Source organism: Lutzomyia longipalpis, chromosome 1 (assembly GCF_024334085.1).
Source record: "Lutzomyia longipalpis isolate SR_M1_2022 chromosome 1, ASM2433408v1".
Taxonomy (NCBI): domain Eukaryota; kingdom Metazoa; phylum Arthropoda; class Insecta; order Diptera; family Psychodidae; genus Lutzomyia; species Lutzomyia longipalpis.
In genome coordinates this window covers 681,102-705,279 of record NC_074707.1, presented here as the reverse complement: position 1 = coordinate 705,279, position 24,178 = coordinate 681,102, and the positions used below count along the sequence as shown (strand labels likewise).

Here is a 24,178-nt window from a genome sequence, read left to right as displayed (position 1 = left end):
TTGCTTCTGTAGATGGGTTTGCATTTATTATTATCAAAATAAATTCAGCAATACAAACTCATAAATATCATTGATAGTTGAAAACCAATCAAATAAAATATTGAAGCCAATTAAATTAAATGGGGAAATCATCTGAATTGATGGAACCCGTAATAAATAAAATAATAAATTAAATTAAATGATCACCACTTTCCAAAAAGCTATGGTAACTCCATAATTTTTCAATTAGTCAAAAAATAAATTTCATCGCTCTATTTTATTTTATTTTCGTGTTAATTGTATTAAAAAATAATTTGTGAATTATGAAAAATTTATTTTCGTAAGAACATGAAATTATTTTTGGTATATTTCCTTTCAATAAAATTAAATAAATAATTAATAAGAAAATACATTTAGTTTGGTTTTATTTTTCATACAGAATTCGCAAAAAAAGACAAATCTTTTGGGAAACCCTGTGAAAAGCTCCCAACTCGGAAAATTCAAAATCGCATGCGTGAGAGAAATTAGCTCTCGATGCCGCGTGATTCTCTCTCACATGTTTTGCTTGAAATGCTTGAAGCACACATTCCTGAAGGATGTGGGTATAAACTTGTTGTTCAACACAATTTCCTCTTCAGTCTAAATCCATCCGCGGCACAATACACCACATTTCCAGTTAAGGCGCTCTCGCGGCAGAATTTGCCAAAAAGCACTTTGTACATAATATCGCGTGCATGGAAAATGATGTGAAAGTGTCAAGTGGTTTTCGTGATATTTGAGGTGAAAATGAATGCTGCGGACAACACCTGTCCCGAACTTTGCATGTTCATTTTGTACTGTACAAGAGAGATTATTCTGAAGAGTAATGGATAAATTGGAAAAGAAAATCCTTTGAATCTTCCAACTGATTTTTTTGTAATAAAAAAAAAGTAAGTTCGTCATACCTATATACATTCTTGGGTGTTTGCGTGGTAATTGGAGGAATGAGATAAATTGCTATACACTCTGATTAAATAAAGCTAACATAGAGAACTTCTCAAATAGAGGGACAATAAAATTTTAATGAGACGAACCTTTTCTTCGCATGGAAAAAAGCAAAGTTGAAGTATTCGCTTTGGGTCTATAAATCTTCTTGTGAAACGTGGTACCTACCCATAAGATTGTTTTTTTTTATGTTAAACTCACAGCTTCGACCATAGTCTAATATAAACTTCTTCTTTGAATTTTGAAAGAAAAAAATCCAATTTGATGACAAAAAAAGGAAATAATGTTAGAGTGTTATATTTCTTTGCACTTGAGGGTTTAGAAAAATAAAAAAAATCACACAATTTCCTTCAAGACATAGAAAAATGACTGTACAACGAAGTAGAGCATTAAATTTTCTTTAAAACAGTTGTATAAAAATGTATAAAAATATTTTTCAAATACTCTCTAAGCTCACAAAATATTGTTGTTTTTGAAAGAAAATAAACTGATCCACCTCTCCTAATACTTAACGATTTTTCAACAAGAAGTTTTTAATGTTTTGTTGATGTTATGTTAATAAATTTAAGAAAAAGAAAATCTCCACAACAGATTAAATTGAAATATGCTATAATGTGCTATTAAATATTCAATAGATTGAATAGAAAATCGATTTATATGTGAATGAGTGAAAACTAATTATCTAATTAAAATTATATGACATTTCATTGAAAATTCTGGCAAGCTTTCATTAAATAATAATTCACCAAAATTGCATAGTTGCACTAAATTTGAAAACGAAAGAAACTAATTAAATTTAGTCAATAAAACTGGCGATATCCTGCAATAAAAATATTTTTTTAGCTATGAAACTTGTTGTTTTTCCCAGCTCGGAATAATTTCTAAAGCATAACAATATTTTTTGGATGAATTTTAATGAAAGAATTATAACTGCAATCCTCTTCGTGATATTCGCCACAGTTTAAAAATATTATATATTTTTCTACAGAGCTTTTGCGTAAAATAATATTTGTATGGTGGTTGAATGTAAAAATGTAATGTTTATTATATTCTTAAAATATTCAAACTGTCTCATTCAGTATGCACAACGAAGACGAAAAATTAATTCGTTTAAGTTTATTTAATTTTAAAATTTATAAGACATGCATACAATATACCGTACAAAAGAGAAACTTTTTTTTTGCATGAAATTAAGAGAGTACAAGAAGAAAGGCAAGTTGTGAATTGTGTCGTTAAAGTGTCACCCCTTTAAGCCACCCATCTTTTCATTCTCCGTGAAAAATCTTTGGAAATTCTGTGCGAAGGAATGATTTCTTTAGGACCTAATATCATGTGTTATCCCTCATCATAGTCATTCATCTCACAAGTTTATCACAAACACAAACTCCATGTCTCTCTCCCTATTCTCTGATTATTCGCATGAATGTCACACTCTTTTATACCTATATATGTATATACTTTTCCATTTAGGCTAAATGTATTGTATAAGAGGATGGAAGAAAAGCAACAGAAAATTCAAAGGTGGGAGGATAGAGCTTTTCTTTCTTCCATATATATACTGGAGAGGAATGTTTCCGGGTTATTTATATTCGACAGTGGTATGGAAAATTATGGGGTGGAGGACGCAGGGGGGGGGGAGGAGTATGTGATGATAAATGTTATTTGGTGAAAAACATTATATGAATCATAATTAACAAGTACGCAAAGTACAAAAGTTTCTTTTTTGAAATTTTGAACTTGCGTTCACCCGGAAGCGTCAATACAAAACAATACAAAAGTTTCTGCATATATACACATGGAAATTGGCAGTAAATGCTAAAAGGAACTTCTTATGCGTTCTTCAGAGGGATACTTTCACGATGATTTTATTACCCACACCAGGCGCCTCCATCCACAAAACGTGCTCTCGATTACAATTTTTCTTCATCTCAAAGTTTTTCGTTGTTTTTTTTTTACGCGATAAATCGGCTCTCTTGAATTAAATCATCAATTACACGTGCGCCACCGGAGACTGAAGGAGAGAGAGAGAACAATTATGATGAAGTCATCATAAGTTTTTGCGAACATAAACGGAAATGATGACTTTCCATAAATTTCACAGTGCTTTTTAGGATCTATATGGACACTATCGGTTCTCTGGATCAGCATGTGACTGAAATTATGATAAGTTATTTCGATATTCTCCTCTTGTGTGCGTATATAGAAAAATCTCTTATAGCCATTTCATGCGGACATTTAATCCTTTTATGGGTCTCATACATAATTTTCCATGGCTATATGCATTATATTTCACTTATTATAGCCCCATCAATCATGGGAGAATCGATGATGATACGCCATACTCTCTCTCTCTGATTTCCTGCCACGATGTCGCTCCCTAATGTTCGCCTCTTTATCATTTCGCACTCACACTGCTTTCGCCCATGCGAAAAATATATACGCACAATTTTATAGAGGTCCTCCCGATATACATAGCAGCCTGTAAGCTCCAATACGTGTCGCAATGCCGCTTGGAATTCAATATTAAAAGCTCAGCACATACCATGTGGAAGCGATTTGTACACTCAAATCTTTGACGTCTCATCACCATTTGTATGCGGTTATTTATCACATTGAGCAATAATTCTTCATATATTCCATGTCTATTTCTTTTATTGACATCATATTTGTCACCTACCCACTCAAATCTTGACGCATTATTGATGTCTTTTTATATTCAATAAATGAGATATTTTATTTGAGTATGCCCACGAGTCGGGGGTGCAATAACATCTGAGAGATTTGCAAATCACCATGAATTTTTCATTTGAATTAGTATTTAATATTTTTTTACGTAAAGAATTAATCTTTTTTTTTTACTACTTACATAAAAAATGTTTGTCAGCGATAGGCACTCCAATACAGCCACCAGAAGATTTAGAATTTAATCCGCAGGAGATTTCCGAGAGTTGCCATAGAAGCGCATTGAATGCTCATAAATGTGAAATGAGATATTTATAAATTAAAGTGGAAATTTTCCATCTCCCATGAAATTTCAGTGAATATTCATACTGATTCTTTTATAAAATTAAACAATTTTGTAGAATTTTAAAATTGCATCTCAGAAAAATATGCTTATTCAATTTCTTTGTGAGAGCTTTTCTCTTAATTAAATTCCTGGAATTAAATGTTTTTCCTTGTAGGATTGTTCCTTTTGGTGTTTTGCGGTATCCACAAAAATTTTATTTTCACAAAAATATCTTGCAATTTAATGAAAAGTTATTTAAAATGCCAAATTTACGCAAGAGTTGAGCTTTACTTAATTTAGTTCAAATAGAGCATCTGGGAATGCTGAGAAATATAGAGGGGACAAAACACGAAGCTTTCATGAGCTTTCAATATACATACATATATTTTCAATGTAAAATAGAAGTCTCATTTAGATTTTTATTGTTGAATGAAATGTTAGTTAAGAATTTAACATTTCCGACTATAGGGGAACCTGGGGTAATTCGGTGAATTTTTGGGAGATAATTTTTCCTGAGTTCCATGGAAATATTTGAGATTTCCCATGACAACTATCTTATAGCAAATTTTCCGGGCTACAACTTTGTCTCAGACGATTTTTCTCTATCTCAACGGGAAAATGCTTTTTCAGGCCATTTTCCAAACCCTTCCACATTTGCATGTTCCAAAAATCTTGGGGTAAAATGGTGAATGATTTTCAAATGCGTTTTTCTTTGAAAATCCATGTCTGAGAGGTTATTGATTTGCTCTGGGATAAACTTACCTGTTTCGATTGAGAGATTTCACTGCGTATCGTAATGATTATTCACTTTTTAGTCCTATAAAATTGATAAAACACAAATTTTGTGGAAAAGCACCTCCATTTGTTTGTTTTCTACAACTTCCCGTCAGATCTGTGTGCAACAAAAACCCAGCGGACAAGGAATTTCATACTCGTAGCTACTTTGGTAGCAAAATCAATATAATAATTTATTTAATAAGGAGAAATTTTTTAAGAAAAATTACGAAAAAAACATTATTTCGAGTTAATTAATTGTTTATATTACCTAATCTACCTAATACATATTATCTGTGAAGAATTGAATGGAATAAAAACATTGATTTTGTAGGGTGAAAATTTTGGACGATTATTCCATTACGCGTCAATAGTAAAATAGATTGTAGAGAGAGAAAACACTATATGAGTGGAAGGAGGCAAATTTTTCACCATTTTACCCCAAAAAATATTCACCGTCTTGCCCCAAGTGCTACCTTTTAGTGAAAACTTTATAATAGAAAACTCGGAAAATTTTTGGGAAAAATCAGAACAGGTTTGTGTTCAGCAATAATTGCTTTACTGAAAAAATGCATTTTCATAATTTATTACACAGAATAAGATGGTAAAAATTGAAATATAGTAAGGTGGTAAAAGTAACTTTAGACATCGGAAAATTATTTTCCTCAATAAAATCCAAAGTATTCGTTCTACATGACTAAAGCTTTCTGGGATTATTAAGAGGTGTAAGAAGCACCTGTTAACTGAATACGAATGATTAGGACAAAGTATTTCATGAGATATTGAATTTAATTTTTTTCCCGATTCACCATTTTACCCCAGTTACCCCTATTCAGTCGCAGAAGAAAGAATTTTTTTCTCTTCTGCAAATCAGAACAAAGCAAAAAATAAAAATCCGTGTAGGAAAATAAAAGAAAAATGCAATAAGTTAGCACAAGATGAGTAAATAGTAGAGGGTATTTTAGGAGCTTAAATAAAAGTTTTATAAAAATTAACGAGGCGAAAAAAATAAAACTTTAATTATATGAAAAAGCAATGCAATTTCAATTGAATTTCCATGAAATGGAGAAAACTCTAGAATTCTGTCTTGTGTAATTGATCTGATATAGTGTGGATTGATGTAGCTGAGAATAGAACTACAAAACAATTAACTCATCATGAAATAAATTCTTAATCTTGTGCTCTTAAGCAACTTAGGTTAAAGAATAAGAATCCTTCAGAAATAGCAAAGTGAGATATTTTAAATTCTCTTTTACAAAAAGCCCCAAAGTTTTGTGAAACTTCAGCAATTCATTAAATTTATGAAAAGACAATTTGTGGCTTTTGAATAATTTTCTCTTTTGCTTGCTTTCATGTGTTGATATATACAATTTAAGAGCGACTAAATATTTTGCGTGTCACATACATCCGTTAAAAGCTCTCTTGAAATACATATTCAAACTACTTCACTTTTCTTTTAATTTCAGTAATGATTTTTCTTACCAGGGGGTAACCGACTATGCTTAGAATGTACCGCGCGACTGCACCGCGAGTGGCAAGAGTGGCAAGAGTGGCAATGAAAAAGTGGCAGGAAGTGCACCGCGAGTGGCAAGAGTCGGATACCCCCTGTTTCTTACTTTGAAAAATATCTTTTAATGACTTCAGTTGAAAAATTTATCAAATTAATGAAAGTATTTTAATGAACTCTACTAGAGCCACTCCTTAGTGTTGCTACCTATATATACATACTTGTGTACGAGCTTAAAAGAACTCTCAATCAGTATTAATCTCATCATTCCGAATTATATATGTGTGGTTGAAAAGCACAGAGATTTTTTTTTTAATTAAATATCGCAAAGGGTGTAAAGGGAATGGGATTTTTCTATGAATGGAATCACAGTGCGAAAATTTGCACTGGTAAAAACTTCTTGGTCAGCAAAAAAAGTGAAGGAAAGTTCAATGAATAGAAGACTTTATTCGCCACTCTTCTCAAACTCATTTGCATTCAAATTCACTCGCACCATGGCACGTTTTAATAGTGCTTTTACTTGGCAAAGGGCAGCTTCAGTGTCCGCATGGGGTATTAGACTTTTTTTTTAATTATTATCATTAATGTTGGGGGGTGTATGGACCCCCAGAAAACGAGGGGGGTGACTTAATTTAATTTATTCGTCACCCTTTTCCGCTAAATTATTCTTGGTACGATGGTATGTGTGTGTGTGACACGATGAACACTCTCGGTGAGAACTTAGGCTTCTGGCCAAATCCACAAAACACCGTGACAGGGATTATGTATACATCATGCTCTCCTGTGGATACCACGTCACTTGCGGGGATAAACAATCTCAAATTGTATTCCTGTTGCGGGGTGCGGGCGGATGGTGTGGGTGGGTGAGAAAAATAGGTGACAGAGTTGATCGTATTAGGATACCATCCGACATCTCTAAGCCTCTCAGTGTTCGGATTTAGATATCAACTGCCCATGATGAGGGAGCACCCGGCAAAAGTCACTCAATTGGAAACTCTGTGTTGGCATGGGATAACAGGGTAATTAGGAAAAATTTTGTGTAATCAATTTATCGAACCGGGCGAGAAAGGTGATTAACCCAACCGCGATAAATTGATTTGCACATGAAACACACACACACACACGGGAAATTAATTCACGCCCATTTATCATATCGTATTATTTCACGTGGGCGAAACTCAACCAGCGTATTAAATGCTTATAGGTATTAAATTTTATTGAAATAAATTGTTGATTTTATTGGAAATGATTGGAAGAATCCCCCTATCAATAATCCTCGTAGATACGTCAGAGCATTTAAATTGTCTTGAATTCAAACTTGAGAATGATTGACTTTTCTTATATTGTTCAAAAATATGAAATTTCAAGTCTTATTGATATGTGGGTATTATTCTTACATACATATGTGGTTATTTAGATTCAAATAACGTTGAATTTTGAAGCCCTACATTTTGTATGATAAGTAGCAAATCATTAATTCAACAAAATGCTTTTCAGAATATCATATTTCTCAATTCCTTGTAAGCAATTCCATATCATGTCTTACTCGACGAGACTTGTTGGTAAACAAGATGTAGGTATAGAAAATATTATGTTATGTATATAACAAAATTTAAATGACACATATCTTTTCCGAGAATAGAAGTAGATTCTTCGGTTCTTCTACGTATATTTGAAGGAAATTTACCAGGAAATTGTGAAGTAATTCATGTGCGAAATTTTAAATTATTCTCTACTGGATGCACTCTTGCATCCTCTAATAGTTTCACCTATTAGAAGCACCCCCACTATGTCATCCGGCTCATTTAAAGTTTCCACAATTTACTGCAAATTCTCCGGTACTTCCGTTCTTTTCCCAAAAGTTTATCTTCACTGTAAAGAACACCCATGAAAGCTTTCAATACTTTCATGACATTTTCAATTAAACGACTGACTCCCCCATATGATGTACATAGTTTGGATATTTTTGTGGAAGACACACATGTGAAGAAAAATCATTTCCAACCTCAGGAACATTCCTCATCTCTTTACACGTCCTTCCTGTTTGTGTCATGCACGAAGAAGAACACTCAATGGGGGATGAAAAGGGAAATATGAGAATATGAAAATCGCCTACAGCTTTTCACGCTTGAATACTAATTAGATTGAAGTACTTTGTGGGGGAGATTCTTCTGTGTGCCACATAAATGATCTCATGTAATGTGAGGACAAACCTGAAGGGGAGAGAGAAAAAAATTATAATTGAATTTTCATTTATTGTTACATACTTAATTCTATTTCATCTCATTTCCTCCTCTACACGGTTACACACATAGCACAGGGTTAGCGTTCTCATTTTCCCATCATTGCCCCCAATTGTGTTAGTAACCCCTTTTGAGTGTTGGAATATAATATTATACATACATACTATGGATGATATGCTAAATGAAGTTTCAAGTGTTACACGGAGAGGTGTTCAATTCATCTCAAATTTTCAAGTGCAAGAAACACTCCCCGTTATAATGAGAAAATACTCTGCTATCACTTGCAGTGGAAACACTCTTCACCGGTCACATGCATGGATTTCCACCTACAACCACAAATCTCTCCGTGGGAGCAATGGGAACATCATGGGGTGCTCAGGGTGGTCTCATGGCGCTTGGTGTTGTTCTTGGAAGTTCCATAAGTCTAGTTGGACTGGCGTTTGCCTTCATCACATATAGGTAAGCAATACATTGCTATGGTGACTTTCTGACTTATTTCACTTTCCACCAATTTCACTTTCGCCCTGACATTGGAGAAACACATCCACCGCAACCACACCATTTTTCACTTCACCTTATTTTCACTTCTTCTTCTTTGCCATGCTATATACTTCCCCAAATGTTTTATACCCACATCCATTCTTTCATACACCCTTCAGTCACACACCCATTCAATCCCATTAAAACCATTATTCTTTCACACTTTTATAATACCGGCGAGGCGGTGGTAACACTTTATGTCACGCTTCGTTCTGTACTTAAAAGAATTTCCCTGAATCACACATAAATTGTAATTCATCAAGCTTACGGTCAAGGACAAATTCGCGGATTTTAATATTTTTGTAAAAGAATTAAAAAAAATGTTTTAATTAAATAGTTTTGATGTAATAATCGGAAAAAAATTCAGTGAAAAGGAGTTCATGCACGGGCCATGTAAAAACTTTCACTATCGCACAACAATTTTGACCCATTTATCTTGTAGAGAATAAGAAAAAAAATTGAAAAATCGCATGAGAAACTCCTCAATATCTACTGGGAACACTTTGAAAAAAAAAAAAAAAAACAAATAAAGATTGCAAAAATATTCAAATATTGCAACGCCATTTGCAATTTTTGTCCCACTAAAAAAATATTTCCAAACTCTTTTGGGGACTTGTCGCACATTTTCCGCGGAGGTTTTCATCTTTTTCAAATCAATTTTACCTAATCAATAAAAAAGTAAATTTTCTTCTAATTGAAAGAATGTGTTTGGGTTGACCTACCGTCCCTTGGCTGACGCAATCGGAAGGATTTATCTTACAACACCAAGAAGTTTTATATTGCCCGTGCATGAACTCCTTTAAAATAGCTCTTGGAGACAATTTAGGGATATGGAAGCACTTTTCGAGAGAAAGAAAAACTAATTATTCTCTAAGCCAATGGCTCATCAACATACACAAGTGCTTACATTGGCAACAGTAGCTATTCATAATTAAATCCATATATGCACTGCACACCAACTCAATTTTCCCTTGAAAATACATTTATTACGAAAAGTTATGCATATTAGTGCAATGTTATATAAACTTGGTTGAACATTTTATGTATTTAGCAGAATTAATTGTCTAAAGTTTTCCAGTTTAATCTTTAAAGCTCTGGTGCTTTTGTTATGATATCTTTATACAAAGTTCTACTGAAAACTTATCGCTACATTTCATTCATATAGAGCCTAATTTCATGATTCTTTGTGCGGAAAGTTTTGGAAAACTCTTTTTTTTTCTTGTGAATTTTGAGAACTTTTATTTTTCCATGTAATAATCCACAAACCATCTGGGGGAAGAAAATGTCATGGAAATGAAATTGCTGCTGCAATGCAATATCTCTGTAACTTTCTTTACATTGTACGACAACATGAGTTTTTCGCACTGTGTTAAAATGCAATACGATATAAGCATTGTTAAATCTTGCACAATTTCCCATCAAGATTGTATCACACCATCAGTCGTAGTGCCTGTCACATATTCTCTGTATATGCTTCTCCTTGGAGAATTGATGAAAGAAGAATCTGTGCACATATTTGTGGCAATAAGATTCAAAAGGAATGTGTCTCTCTTTTCCTTTCAATTGCACTCTGTCTTGTCATGCCATTACCATGCAATTTGTGACATATCCACCCCTATTTGAGATCCTTTGCCCCCATAATATATGTATATTGGTGGGTAAAAGGATGTTACATTGATATCAATTGATGGATGAGTACAAGCTAATAAAATGGCAAAGACAAGCAGCACAGCATGTTCAATGCTCAAACATCACTTTACATTACATTGTGCCCAAGTTGGAAAGTTTGGTTTTCCTATTTTTTTCTGTTTTTTTATTTCAAAAACAATTATTTTTATTTTATATAAAACATAAGGGAGAGGTGAATGTTTCATTTTATTTTATTTTTTAGATTCACAAGAAAATCAATTTGCTTTTACCCTGGATAAGGTAGAAATATCGTTGTAGGAGTAATGGTTAGCTCAAGGTGTTTACGACATTTTCTTCACGGAACTCACCAGATATACTGAAAAATAAATTTCATTTTATGACCGATTTTCCATTAGGGAATTCAATTGATCGACTCCATCGTCTATACGGTTGTGTGGTGTACCTGAGAAAACTCTCTCCAATCATATAAACCACCTTATTTTATCCATCTCTTCAATCTCACTCAAATAAACGCAATCTTTTGGAAGTTCACTATGGGACATTTCTCATTTTTTTTCCTTTCTCTCTCCCTCCAAAACACTGATCCATCATATTCCCCACTGTTCATGGATCATTCAATTACTTTGAATCATATCTCACCATATCGCAGCCATTCATTTTATTTTATTTATTTTAACCACCAAAAATTTATTATCTCCCATCGTTTCAATTTCAAAATGAAATTGCAATCTTTTGGGGGAATTTTAATAGAAAAAATATATAGTTCACACAGGTCTGCAAACGATGGCAATAAAATTGCATTGTGTGGAATTATTAGTTTGTATTTGCAGTACATTCCAAAACCAAAATGTAGCGAATAGTATATGAAAAATTATGAGTAGAATTTTTATTGAAAAATACGATGCATTTCAACATAAAACCCACTATGTATTCATGAGTAAATATTTGGTCTTGCATACTCTACTTAAAAGTATACATGGTGACAATTTTTTCAGATGAAAATAAAATTTTTATCAATTCATATTTTTTAAATCAAAAAATTCTACAAGAATTGTTTCGCATAATCAAGGATTTAAGGATCAAAAGACTCTCGGTCGACCTCTTTATGAACTATTCTCATCAATTAAATCAATGTAATTTATCAATGTAAATATTTGCTCTTTATTTTCTCCCATTGATTTTCCTCGTTCTTTCATCAAATGATAGGTATACATATTAGTTAAAGGTGCCAATGTGGCGTTGTATAGCCAAAATAATGTGACACCAGCAAACGAAAGGCAAGAAAGGTGCTTAATTGAAGATCGATCAGTGTACAACGTCTGATAGGAATGAAAGGAAAGGGTAATGAAAGTGCCCTTGCTGCTAAATGAATTGCCCCTAGCCCGGGGTGACCTTCTGAATGCTGCAGAACTGCCACAAGTCACGGAAATATCGTATTTTATACACACTACCAGCACAAAGTGAGAAGTATCCTTCATAAATCAGGCTTGGAAATGCATTTTTTTTGCACTTTCCCTCTGACCATTTTATGGGTTGGAAAATTTTACCACATACATTGCAAGCAAGTGCGGGGATTTTATACCCAACAATTGCTATTCTTTAAGGTCAATCGAGTAATTTTTCCATGTCCTCCGTATACACCCATTTCACGCATTTCACCTCCACATTGCAGAGGTGTTTAAATTCACGACCAGGGGCTGTATTCTCTAAGAGTGAAATTCTCTCGTGATAAACTCCCGTAAGATTTTCCCGGTTTTCACGTTTCTTTTAAAGCGCTAAAGCCTTCAGGATTTTATCATGGATTTTTTTATGAGTGTTGCAACTTCTCATTGATATAAAATTAAGTTAACAATCAAAAGAAAATTGGCAGAAGAAGTTTAAGATTTACCCTGCTTCCAGCAATGGCATTAGAAGAAGAATAATTTTTTCTTAATTTTGTTTATCAAAATCAGCTTAAAGTTCACTGAACTGATTTCGATAAATCTCTCACCATTGTGAAGGATGAGGGAGGAGAACAAAAATGTTCAAAAATTTCATGTTACAATGAGGCAAAAGAAACCCAATATTTTTGCCACGTCTATACACGCTACAAGAATCATGGATTTATCAAACCCATAGTCACAAATCTAAAAAAGCTCAAATTTGCTTTCAAAGCTCATACCATTTTGATGTTTTCTCATGCAGATAGAACATTTTTTTTTCGCGCATATAGAGAAGGTTTTTTTTTTAATATTCCATGCACGCAATGTACATGTAAGATCACCGTGTTGTGCCAAATCCTCCTGTTCGTTTCTCTCAATTTTCCAACCACTATTTTGCATACATTATTTAAATCTTGCATCACCAACCGCCACATGCTCATCATACGCCACTTGTGACAAAATGTCGTCGTCTGTGTATGCGAATAGGCAGAGCGACACATTTTCTGTTTACCTGGAGGGATGGCAAAAGCACCGTGTCCTATTCATCAAGATTTGATCCCTTCGTGACTAACGGCAAGGCACGGGGGAGGGGGTGGAGAAAAAAAAGTCAAAGTATTTTTTTGTTTTACATTTTTTCCATGGGAAACATGGCTGTCAGAAAAGCAAATATTTGGCCGCGAAAGTAAATTGACTCACGTGTCTTTGGGAAATTGCACCCCACGGCTTGGGGTGTTTGTGTGTTGTACAATAATTATTATAGTTTTCAATTCACATTGCGAGGGGGTATTGTAATAAATTTAAAAAAAAACATTACCACAGGTACACGAATATATTTACAAATTACATATTTTGTACAATTATGGACATTTTTAATTAATATTTGCAATGTCAACAACATGAGAGACAAGTTGAATAAATTTCATTTGAATGCATGTTGATTGCACAAAAAGGATTGTACCTGTGGGTTTGTGAGGTGAATTTTTTAAAATATTATTTCATACATTTTCTGATTTACTAACTTACTCGCAAGTTCTCTCTTTATTAATTCGCAAAAAATATATAAATATTTCAAAGAACTTTTTTTGTAATTTTCATTCAAGAGATATGATTTTTAAAACATAAAAATTAATTACTTTTTCTATACGTTTTAATGTTATCTATATCTAGTACTAATCATAAATCATTAAAATTAGACTATATAGTCAGTTATGTACCTGTTAATCTACCCTATAGCTAATACATTTCCAGCCCTTTTGGAAAATTATAAAATTAGATAGGTGTAGCCTGAGAGCTATGACAAATTATTCGTGAATGCCAAATCGCGAACTGAAAATATATTTCAACATAGGGTTTTGTATGAGGATTATTTATAGAATGAATTATTACATTTTACCTTAACAAACGAACCTTGTCACAATACAAATAGGTAACTAACGTAAAAGGGCATGAGGAATATTTCAGAAATAATTACCACTGAAAGGCAAGAGACGCTAATGTTGTTTTTGCATGGAACTTTGTCTTTTTCCACCCTTATACTCATTTATTTCCTTTTGAAGTCATTTTCATCAATCAATTTTGAGTAGAAAGTGCAAAAGTGTTGTTGTAAAATCTTTAATTTTCCCAGTTGCGGGATTTTCTTTTGCTCTCTCTCTCTCATTTTACCACTTTTCCGCCACTTCTGCACAAGTGCACTTTCTTTGATATACCGTCGTGTTGAAAAAAAGTGGCAGAAATGTGGAAAACCACTCTGTTCCATCTAGTGAAGATTTATTGTTGCGGACATTAGAGTTTTGTGTATATAATAGTGGAATATGTATGGTGTTTTATTTAAAATTTTATGCGTCATTTCGCTGTTGCTGCAAAAGTATATAATGTTTATTGCACCCAGAGGTCTTGCACCGAGTCGCCATCACTTGGTGAATGCAATACAGATATGTGCTACTTGCAATTCTTTTTTTCAAGTGAGAGCTTTTTTAATTAGAAAAATTATTGTGGACGTTGTAGGCTAATTCAGTTCTTTTTTATTTAGCATATTTTTTTTTAATTTTATTATTAGTTTTGCTTAATAAATTAAGTTTATATTTTTTTCCATATTGAAACATTGAAATAGAATCATTAGAAATTAGTGTTTTATGTTTTTGGGTAAGTTCTTGGGAAAATCTTTTAAATAAAGTAGATTTCTTCAATAATTTACTGTCAGCTCAGGCAATTCTGTTGAACATGGTGCCGTAAACTTAAAACCCACAGCAGGTACATGGGGAAAAGCTGCCACAACTTTCCAAAGATCGTCAATTTCCTTGAAGTTTGCACAGTGAATCCTCAAGAAAAAAAAAGTGCAATGAAAGAAAATTTAGAGAAAAAAAAGTTTCCCAAAAAGGTTTCTTCTCGGTATTCCATTCTCGCACAACCACGGGATGGTCGTTTTCTAAATCACAAAAGTTTTTAACTTCTTCCCCTGTAATTTATCCATGTGTCATGTTTTCGATATCATTCTCTGTGTGAGAAAAAAAGTATAAGAGAGCTTTCTTTGCCGCTTTTAATGTTCACAAAACAACAAGTTCTAAATTTTCAAAGCTCCATACAACTTTTTACTTACTCCCTTGTTAAAAAAAAAAGTAAATTCGAATCATATGAACTTTGCTCTATATGATAGAATTACATGTATCGTTATGCGTGTTGCCTATATAGCACTCAATATAATCCTCCTCCAACATTGTTATGAGCTTTTTTTTGCGTCCCACTCCCTCTTGTAACGTTATTTAGCGTATAAGGAAATTCTATCGATTTGCTATAAATACAAATATATATAGTATAAATATGGCGAGATTGTTGAGAACACAAGGTTTGCTATAAGTTAGTACTCTGTCTAATATAAATATTGTTAAGTTCCCCTCTCTCTTCCACTGTGTACTCCCCGCTATTCTCAATATACGCGTCAAAAAATTGGAGAGAATTTTGTGTAGGTATCGCTGAAAGTGCGCTGAGTGCTATGAATACGTGTAGTACAAGGTGTAGTGCCGTTAAAAGCTCATATATAAAAGGTTGGGTAGGAGAAAAATATAGGGGTAAGGTAACACATAGTACGTGTTCGCATCTACAACAATATTTCCATAAATTGAAAGTCATGAAGGTTATTAGAGGACCTTTCTCAGTGCTACACACACTCTTGTATGTTAGCTGTGAGAACATAGACTACATATTATGGAGAAGCATTAACATGTGTAATACCAAAACACGGAATTATCATTATTTCCTTTTCTTCATCCTATAAAATGTAGTACGTATTGTGGGTGAAATGAGCATCAGAATCACGTTGAAATTGAGCCACCCGCGCCCTGTGCAACACCGAGGTGTCCTCTATCAATATTTGAATACATTTCGTATCATGAGAGCTTCATCATCGTGCTCAATCTCATTCTTGAATCAACGCTCTTGTCACGTTTACAAAAGTCTCTCAAAACATACCCATTTCTCATGGAATGGCATTTTCTTGATACACACAGAGACACACCTCTTGCCCCAAATCTTCTTCCCTCAATATGATGCCAATTACGACAGACTCAGGATATAATTCGTTTATCGAATTGTCTCTCCCATATTAGGCTGACAATGCATACACAAACCGAATCCTCTATGAGGGTGAATGATTGTATACATAGAAAGCACCATGATGCAAAAGCATAGCATGAGTATTGAGATAAATCGTAAATTGAGTTTATTTTCCTCTCGTAAGACCTCATAATAATAAACTTTATCTCACTTCGTGCACCATATGTTCCCCCTAACATACTTAATTAACATTTATACCAAACCATTCTTCTCCCAACAAATGGCTAAGTATTAATGATTGATTGCTCTATTTGGTGAGAAAGACTGCAGATTTTGCAGTGGGAGAGTGCTCACAGTGAGTTCCATTTGCAATTTGTCGGAAAATTTATTACTACTCTGTAATTTATTTAACAAATTGAACGATAAGTGATATACCAAAAGAAGACACATTTTAAAGACAATTTTTTTCTATCCCGTTGAACAAGACGTCGACATGAAAATTAGCTTTCAAAGCTTATTTTATATGTATACTATTCAAATATAAAAATTTCAATTTTTCTATATACTTTGAAAGCTTTGAAAGCTCTGTAAACGTCTCGGTTATCTTGCACCCATAACTTACAAGACTTCTTCAAAGAATAATTTGTTTGATACTACGAATTGAGCTTCAGAAATTAATTAGAACTCCTGAGGGGCTCACGTGTAATCACTCATCGAGCTTAAAAGAACCCTAATCCTTGGGCATTTCTTGTGGTAGATGCGGGGAAACTTGCAATAAAATGTGTACTACATAGATAGCGAGACGAGTATATATTTGCACAACAGAGAATGTTCAACCTGTTTTAGCACCTGTCGGCTTTTAGAGCTTAAGCGTTGGTTTAAAATAGGATAAAAGTTCACCTTCTACAGTAGAATTCACACACCAGGCTGAATTTCACTCTCTCCCTCTCGTGCTGATGGGAATTCGGTGTTTGCCATTGCTGAAGGGAGAAAATGTCTCGGACTCCCGAGAGGAATTTATTGCCTCTTTCATGGAGCCCCATATACACACTACTTGAAAATGTTTTCCACCCTCCACCCCCCTCACCCAGACACATACATAACTATCATGAATTTTACCTTCATGAAAAAGCAAAATAAACAAATTTATTCCTCTTGACTAAACACCCCGGCATGCATTGCTTTTATTACATTCACCTTTTAGCCAACTCCCAAAGGGAGGATGGCTAACGCAGAAGTATTAGAAAGCTCACAGGGAATGGGACACTTTGGTATAAATTAATTAAATTTTATTTCCAGCCTATTCTCCGATCTCACTTCGCTGGCGGGAACGTCTCTACTGAGTTTTCTGTCATCTCTATTTATGGGGCAACTTTTGTTCGTAATTGGCGTTGGTGGTGTTCAGGTAAGAATTTTCATGACCTCTCACACGCCTCCGCAATTTTTTTCCTGGATCCTCTTAAGCAGCAAATTTTATTGCAAAATTTTCCAAGAATTCCCATGAAAATTCCAATGAAAATTATCGAAATTGTTTATAAAACTCTTTTGGGGATAATTCATAATCTTCCACCCGGAAAGTATGAAATATTTCATATTATTTATGATCATAAATTTTGGTTATGAATAATTTATTGATTTTAATGTCACTTACAGAGACACACACATAGGTGTATGAGTTGAGAATGCAGAGTGGATTTAATTGATATACCAAAAAGTCCTCCTTCACCCCAAAAGTGGTCAGAATGGTCAGAATGGGGTTTATATGAAAATGACCTCTTCATATATTTATGGTGGATTAATTTTGTGAAATTCCAGGGGAGAATCATACATATATTCTCAATATATATATATTGAAATTTGGGGCTCTTTGAAAATCTTCGTATTGCGACGTAACATCCCATCAGAATCCCCTTAAAATCTAATTTAAACAACACTCCAAAATAGACTCAAATCAATTCAATACTCAATCCAACCCCCCTGTGAGCAATAAACCCAAATAATACGCTTTGAAGTCATCAATCAAGCCACATTAGAGGGACTTTTCCGATATGGAGGGTTCTTTACCGCGTGTGGGGTTAATGTCCCACTGAGAAGCGAACATGGACAGCATATCAATTCCAAATGGAATTATCACTAAATTTTCACAGTGATTCTTTTTTGCCCCATTCTCGTGCCAAGTGGAATTGATTCTTTTTGCAGGGAGAGAGAGGATTCTTTTTAGAGGGGATTCCTTTGCACAATCTTCCCCCAGTGTGATTGATGTGTCTGACGAGATAAAAATGGCACGATAGTGAATAGGCAAAAGGACTCTTCAGAGCAGTTAGTCTATTTGAGAAATTCATTTCCTTGCGTGATTTTCATCTTCTATTTTAGCATCGAATATCGTGAAAATTGCACGAATGATAACGATGTTTTCTTCATTTCGTCTCCACATTCAATTTTCTCTCCGCAATACTAACATATCAATTTTTTACATCATCTCATTCACCCTATGGGAATCGTCCCTCTACTGGGAGCACCATCCATTCCATATATATGTGTATTTAATAGTATCCCCCGCCCCCTCCCATAAAACATAGTTGAGTACAAAAGCACGTTCTAGTGAGAGAGAAAGAGGACGGTTCCTTTTTACATTAATTGCGTGAGAGAGCTTTTCTTCTTTGGTATATATGATAGAATCAACAGCATTATGTTTTTCACCCTCAACAGGATGCTGAACTATGTCTTTCTCTATCCTTGGCACTCCTGTATATGAATTTGGCCTCCCTGTGCTGGTTGTGCTGCTGTTGTCATCACGCACTTAACGTTTTTCGCCAAAATGCGAATTTAATACCACGACCGGAGCCCCAGATGGGAAAAGCTTTAGCACATTACAGGCAAGTTTATTCTTAATCTTGATTATTGTTTTGTATTGTAATAACAACACGAAGCACCTCCTCCCCTGCCACCAAATACTCATCCATAATCTACTGGCCCATTTTATTATTTATTTCGAGGTGATTTATTTCATGTTTTTTTGCCTCTTGCACCATTTCTTCGTTATACTGTTGGGTAGTAGGTACTATGAGATTTCTTTGGAAGACCACCGGATAGATACACATTTCGTATCTTTCGTATACACAATGAGCTCGTGAAACAAGAAATTTACTGTGAGACTCAAACTGGGCCAAATACATAACATTTCTATGTGGAATACAATAAATTTTGCCAATGGGAAATGTGTCACGTGCATCTTCCGCATATCCCTAAGTCTTTAATTAAACTTCAGCATGAAATAACATTTTCTTGGTCCTCCTATGCAGCACTTAATTGACTCTCTCTCTATATATATTTATGCTGAGATATGAGTTTAAATAGCATGCAAATTAAATTGACAGTTACTGTGAGAATATACATATTTAATGTATGTATATAATAATAAATTTATGAGGTAAATAAAAATCAAAAGTTTATGTACCAAGTACTTATGTGTCATGGAAAATCCAGGGGAAAATTTGCTCCTTGTATTAACGAGCATCGTAAGAAGGCATTAAAATATAAATTGAACCGGGATAAGAAGAACATAAATTTGATCATTTTTATGCTCTTGCAAATTCAAGATGTTAAATTTTTGAAAGTTACTCCACTAAAACGTTATGAAGAAAATGCAAGAAGTTTTGTAAAGCTCATAATATGTTAACTTAAGCATCGATGGAGTGAAGACTTCCTTGTACATTATTTCTTGTACTAAATGTTGACTCCTTCCACCCCGTCTCCATACGCTTTTGTTCAAATTCCGTATCCTCCAACGAAAATCATACATTTCACTAAATTTTCATGCAAGATGCACTCAAGAAATTTCACCGAAAATGTGTGCACTTCCTTTGGCAAGAAATTCCACAATCTTCTTGAAAATTACCGTGCATGTCTTGAGGCCAAATAAATCAGTGTGTGGAAGATTGAAACCTCAACCAAAAGTTTTCTGATTGTGGAAAAAGCTAAAGGTGAAAGTTTTCCCGAGCCCGCATGATGTTTTGCTCATCATGATTTCCTCAATTTTTTTTGCCTAATAACATCTACCTCCATGAAGCAATTTCAACAATTTTGAAACTATATGTACTGTACATAACTTTGCTATATAATAAAGAAGATTCGAGTATTTTTAAAGAGATCGTTCATAGAGAGAAATTTGTACGGAGGTTCTTTAATTTATATATAATACAGACTTTATGGCAAGTTTTATGTGGGGGGTAAATAATAAATATATAGCAGAGCAAAAAGCTACAAATTCACTCCACCATTAACCTCCGAGTAAATTACAAGTAATCTGTCCATGCGAGCTTTTTCCCCAAATGTTCTTGTGAACATCTCACAAATGAATATTTATCAGCATAAATAGATGGTGGTAATTAATTTATTGTCTTATTATTCAACTAATTGTATTTAGTTTACTCGCCTGGGGATTCCCTTTGGCAATGGTAGCAGTGGCAGCGGCCTTCAAGTACAAGGAGCGTGATGCTCGAGTGGTGGGGACGACGAGACAATCACATGAGCACAATCCATCCACACACTGTTGGCTCATGGAGGGATCTGCCTACCGATGGGGCTTCCTGGCACCAGCCATAATTCTCCTTCTCTGCGGCTTCTGGCTGGCCATCCAAGGTGGTGGTACGGTGAAGCTGACCGCAAGTCTGCAGATTGACTCACGTGCCCGCAATAAAATGATAAAGAGACGTGGATTGCAGATTGGACTGTTCTTGAAATTGCTGATTTTACTCTCATTTGTTATCATTTTGGGAGCACTCGCATCCTTTTGGGCCATACCCGAATTATGGACTCTCTACAGCATCGCTCAAGGTGCTCAGGTTAGAAAGAGTTTTATGTTTCCCCATAGGATGTGAAAGCCACTCACAGACAACGTGTGTCCTCAAAGATATATTCTCCAGGTAGACAACACTTTACTTTTGGGAACAATTTTGCAAAAATATTCTCACACTGCGACACATACTGTAAGTGCGTGAGAAAAGCTCCCAAAAGCTCTATTAATCTCCCTTTTGTGTATCTTCCTACACTGAAGTATGTAACATGTCACCTGCATAAATTTATTTTCTTTACACTTTTGCGTTACCTATAGGTAACGCAAAAGCTATACATTTTGGTTCTTGCTTGGAAATTAATTGTAGGCAATTTTTCTTCCAAGGAAGGCCAAAGAACTTTTCTTCTGTTAAGTATTTCTTTGGGAATTTAATTCATGTCAGAGTTGATTTTTTTTGTGTGAAAAAAACTCACTAAAATGAATCCTTAAAAAATAATTTTTAAAGAGGAATATTTTTTAATAAATTTTTGGGATTAGATTGTTAAATTCCTCATGATCCTTTAGGAGCTTATCCCTATACATGCCCATCAGTTTAATGTTATTTGTGGTTACATCGTTTATGACCTGCACGAGGAAAAGGGTTTCAGATACTAACCCCGGATTTATCGTACAGGGAATCGTGACCTCCGTCCTGGTGACGTGCAATTGCCGTGTTTTGAAATTGTACACCGCACCGCGTAGCCATAGGAATCGCAAAGGGCAGTACAGAAGTCTTCGGGATGGCGAAGGTGGCAGATACGGTGTTCTCTCCGTCACAAATCCCAATTATGACGATGCTCATGGACTCGGTGGTACAGACAGTGAACTGGATGATAGTGGGACACTCATAAAGATGTCATACAAAGAGGACCTTTTCACGGAGCGATGCGAATCAAAAGAACCACCAACAGTGGATATTCCAACAAATGGAGAACTTTCGGGTGCTCTTGATATAGCAGAATTAGCTAAAGATCCACCACCTCAGGCTGTATAGGCTTCTACCCTCTTCCTCCTCCCTCAATACTATCTCATCCTTCCAAACAATCCCTTTATACACCCCCCTCCCTTCGCCCATCCTCCCTACAGAACATGATAAATCATTGAGAACAATTGATTGCAGCATAATGACATAAATATGGCAATTATCGTGTACAATAATATACCCATTATTTGCTTCCTATCAACACTCCTGTATCATATCAAAAGAAAATTGTAATATCAACTTGAGCAACAAAAAAACTTTTAATTGAATGTAAAATATATATATCAACTTTTTTGCGATGCGCAACAAGAGAAGCAAGACAGATGAGAAAGTTATATTTGCTGAAATAAAGTGAATTTAAAAATGTTTTTAAAAAAAATTCTTTATACATAACACGTGTTGAATCTTAATTATGCTTTTCAGCTTTTTTTTTTTCATCCCTTTTAGGTTTATTTTCCATGGAAAATACTCACTTTTTGCTAACACAACTTTCCTCCCTCCAACATCCACACACTTTATTATGTTTATCAAACACTACACCCTTTCTATTTGGACATCAAATACAGTCAGGAATGGAAATAAAATGAGGCGGGTGGGAAATGAGAGAGACATCGCAGGGATACAACAAAAGGAAAAAGCATTTGCATGACAATTTTGAAGTGCGAGCTACATAAAAGCTCATGGGAAGAATTTTGTGCAAAAGAGACTTAACTTTCAACTCCCAAAATGGAAACTTGAATGTGGACGGGTACAAATGAGATTTCTGAAATAAATGACCTTTTACCTTCAGCTTTGCTAACGTACACAAACACTTCACACTAGGACCTTAATTAAATTTTCCAAATATATTCCAAAAGGCACTTTTTTTTTGCACACGTACCCAACTACTACTACCGTGTATTTGTGAGCCACAGAGGAATTCCTGCAAAATGCAGGAAATTTTGTTGAGGGAAATTCTGAAGATACAGCATGTAAATAATAGTATTTCCCGTGATTGTGAATTGTATTGTGGGATTGTGGAAATTCATACACCGCCGTGCTGTTTTTTTTTAAGAGGGAATTGTTGATTTGTTGGATGAAATTTACATCATACGAATGGATCGTATGAATGAAACGGGTTGTTTGATATAAAATTGTACGATTTTTCATTGTTTTTTATTTCAAAAATACTAATTTTTGAATAATAAAAAGAGAATTAATTTTATATTTAATTTAGAAAAAAAGAAAGATTCTCATGGAGCTTTTGAACTTGAAGAGCTTTCTTTGATAAATGAAGCGAAAAAGACTGCAAAAAAATTTCTTTTATTCTGATTTTTACTTTTTCAAACCTTAATTGTTTAGTTTTGAATAGCTAAAGCCAAAATAAAATATTTTTCCCTCCTCTTCAGATCTATTAGGTATTAAATTTTAACGTACTTCGGTAAGATCTTTATTTTTTACAAATTTAACCTTATTGCAACATTTTATTTAAATTAAATTTTGTCGTATAATTGAAAGCTCAGTTTAGCTATTATTAATTTAAAAAACGTCGTTGAGCTCCTCCAGAAAACAAACCAAAATTGAAAGATTATTTCTTCCTCCACTACAAGGACCAATTAACACAACTTAGAAGCTTCTACCTATACCCCTGAATTACATTCTTTAATTGCTCAGCACTCCTACATTTTCAGAGCACGATTGTTTTTCCAGAATGAGGCAAAATCGCTTCTTAATAACAGTGATGGACAATTTGGTCCATATAATCTTTGGGAAAATGAAAATAAATTCTCCACACATCGCATGGAAGGCATCGAACCATCGATTATGGTCCAATTTTTCCCATTCATTATATATCCTGAAAGCTCTGCGCGAGGGCACCGGGGGTCAAGGGAAATTAATTATCTCACAAGCAAAGGAAAGAGTTGAAAGAAAAATAGGGAGTAACGAGTTTTGTGAGTTGAGGAAATAATTAAAATTCACGACATGATGGTATAGAGTTGAAAAGGAACTTTTTCTTATACCAATATTGAATCGACTGTAAATGTTCCCCTTGTCTAAACGATATAATTGCAGAGAAGAAAAGCCTCTTATATATTCTTATGAGTACAAAGGAGATTATATGGGGATTAGATTGTGCGCTCTCTGATTTCCTCTTACTTCGACTTTACTTTAATTTGTTCTGAATGAGAGAGAGAGAGGAAATTGGAGCAAAAGACCCCCGGACTATA

General features: G+C 34.3%; 1 protein-coding gene across 1 annotated transcript; it reads left to right on the top strand.

Moving 5' to 3' along the window:
- Window positions 1-614: 614 nt before the first annotated feature.
- Window positions 615-22,350, top strand: LOC129786343 (latrophilin-like protein LAT-2). Its single transcript, XM_055821284.1, has 6 exons — window positions 615-908; window positions 8,782-8,953; window positions 17,455-17,560; window positions 18,865-19,031; window positions 20,582-20,999; window positions 21,624-22,350. Coding segments are annotated over exons 1-6 (1,224 nt in total). The 5' UTR covers window positions 615-907; the 3' UTR covers window positions 21,984-22,350.
- Window positions 22,351-24,178: the final 1,828 nt, after the last annotated feature.

Excerpts from the sequence above, each read along its gene's own strand:
- LOC129786343 (XM_055821284.1), top strand. Across the intron at positions 8,954-17,454 it reads TTTGCCTTCATCACATATAG|CCTATTCTCCGATCTCACTT; the intron begins GTAAGCAATACA and ends TTTTATTTCCAG. Across the intron at positions 19,032-20,581 it reads AAAGCTTTAGCACATTACAG|TTTACTCGCCTGGGGATTCC; the intron begins GCAAGTTTATTC and ends AATTGTATTTAG.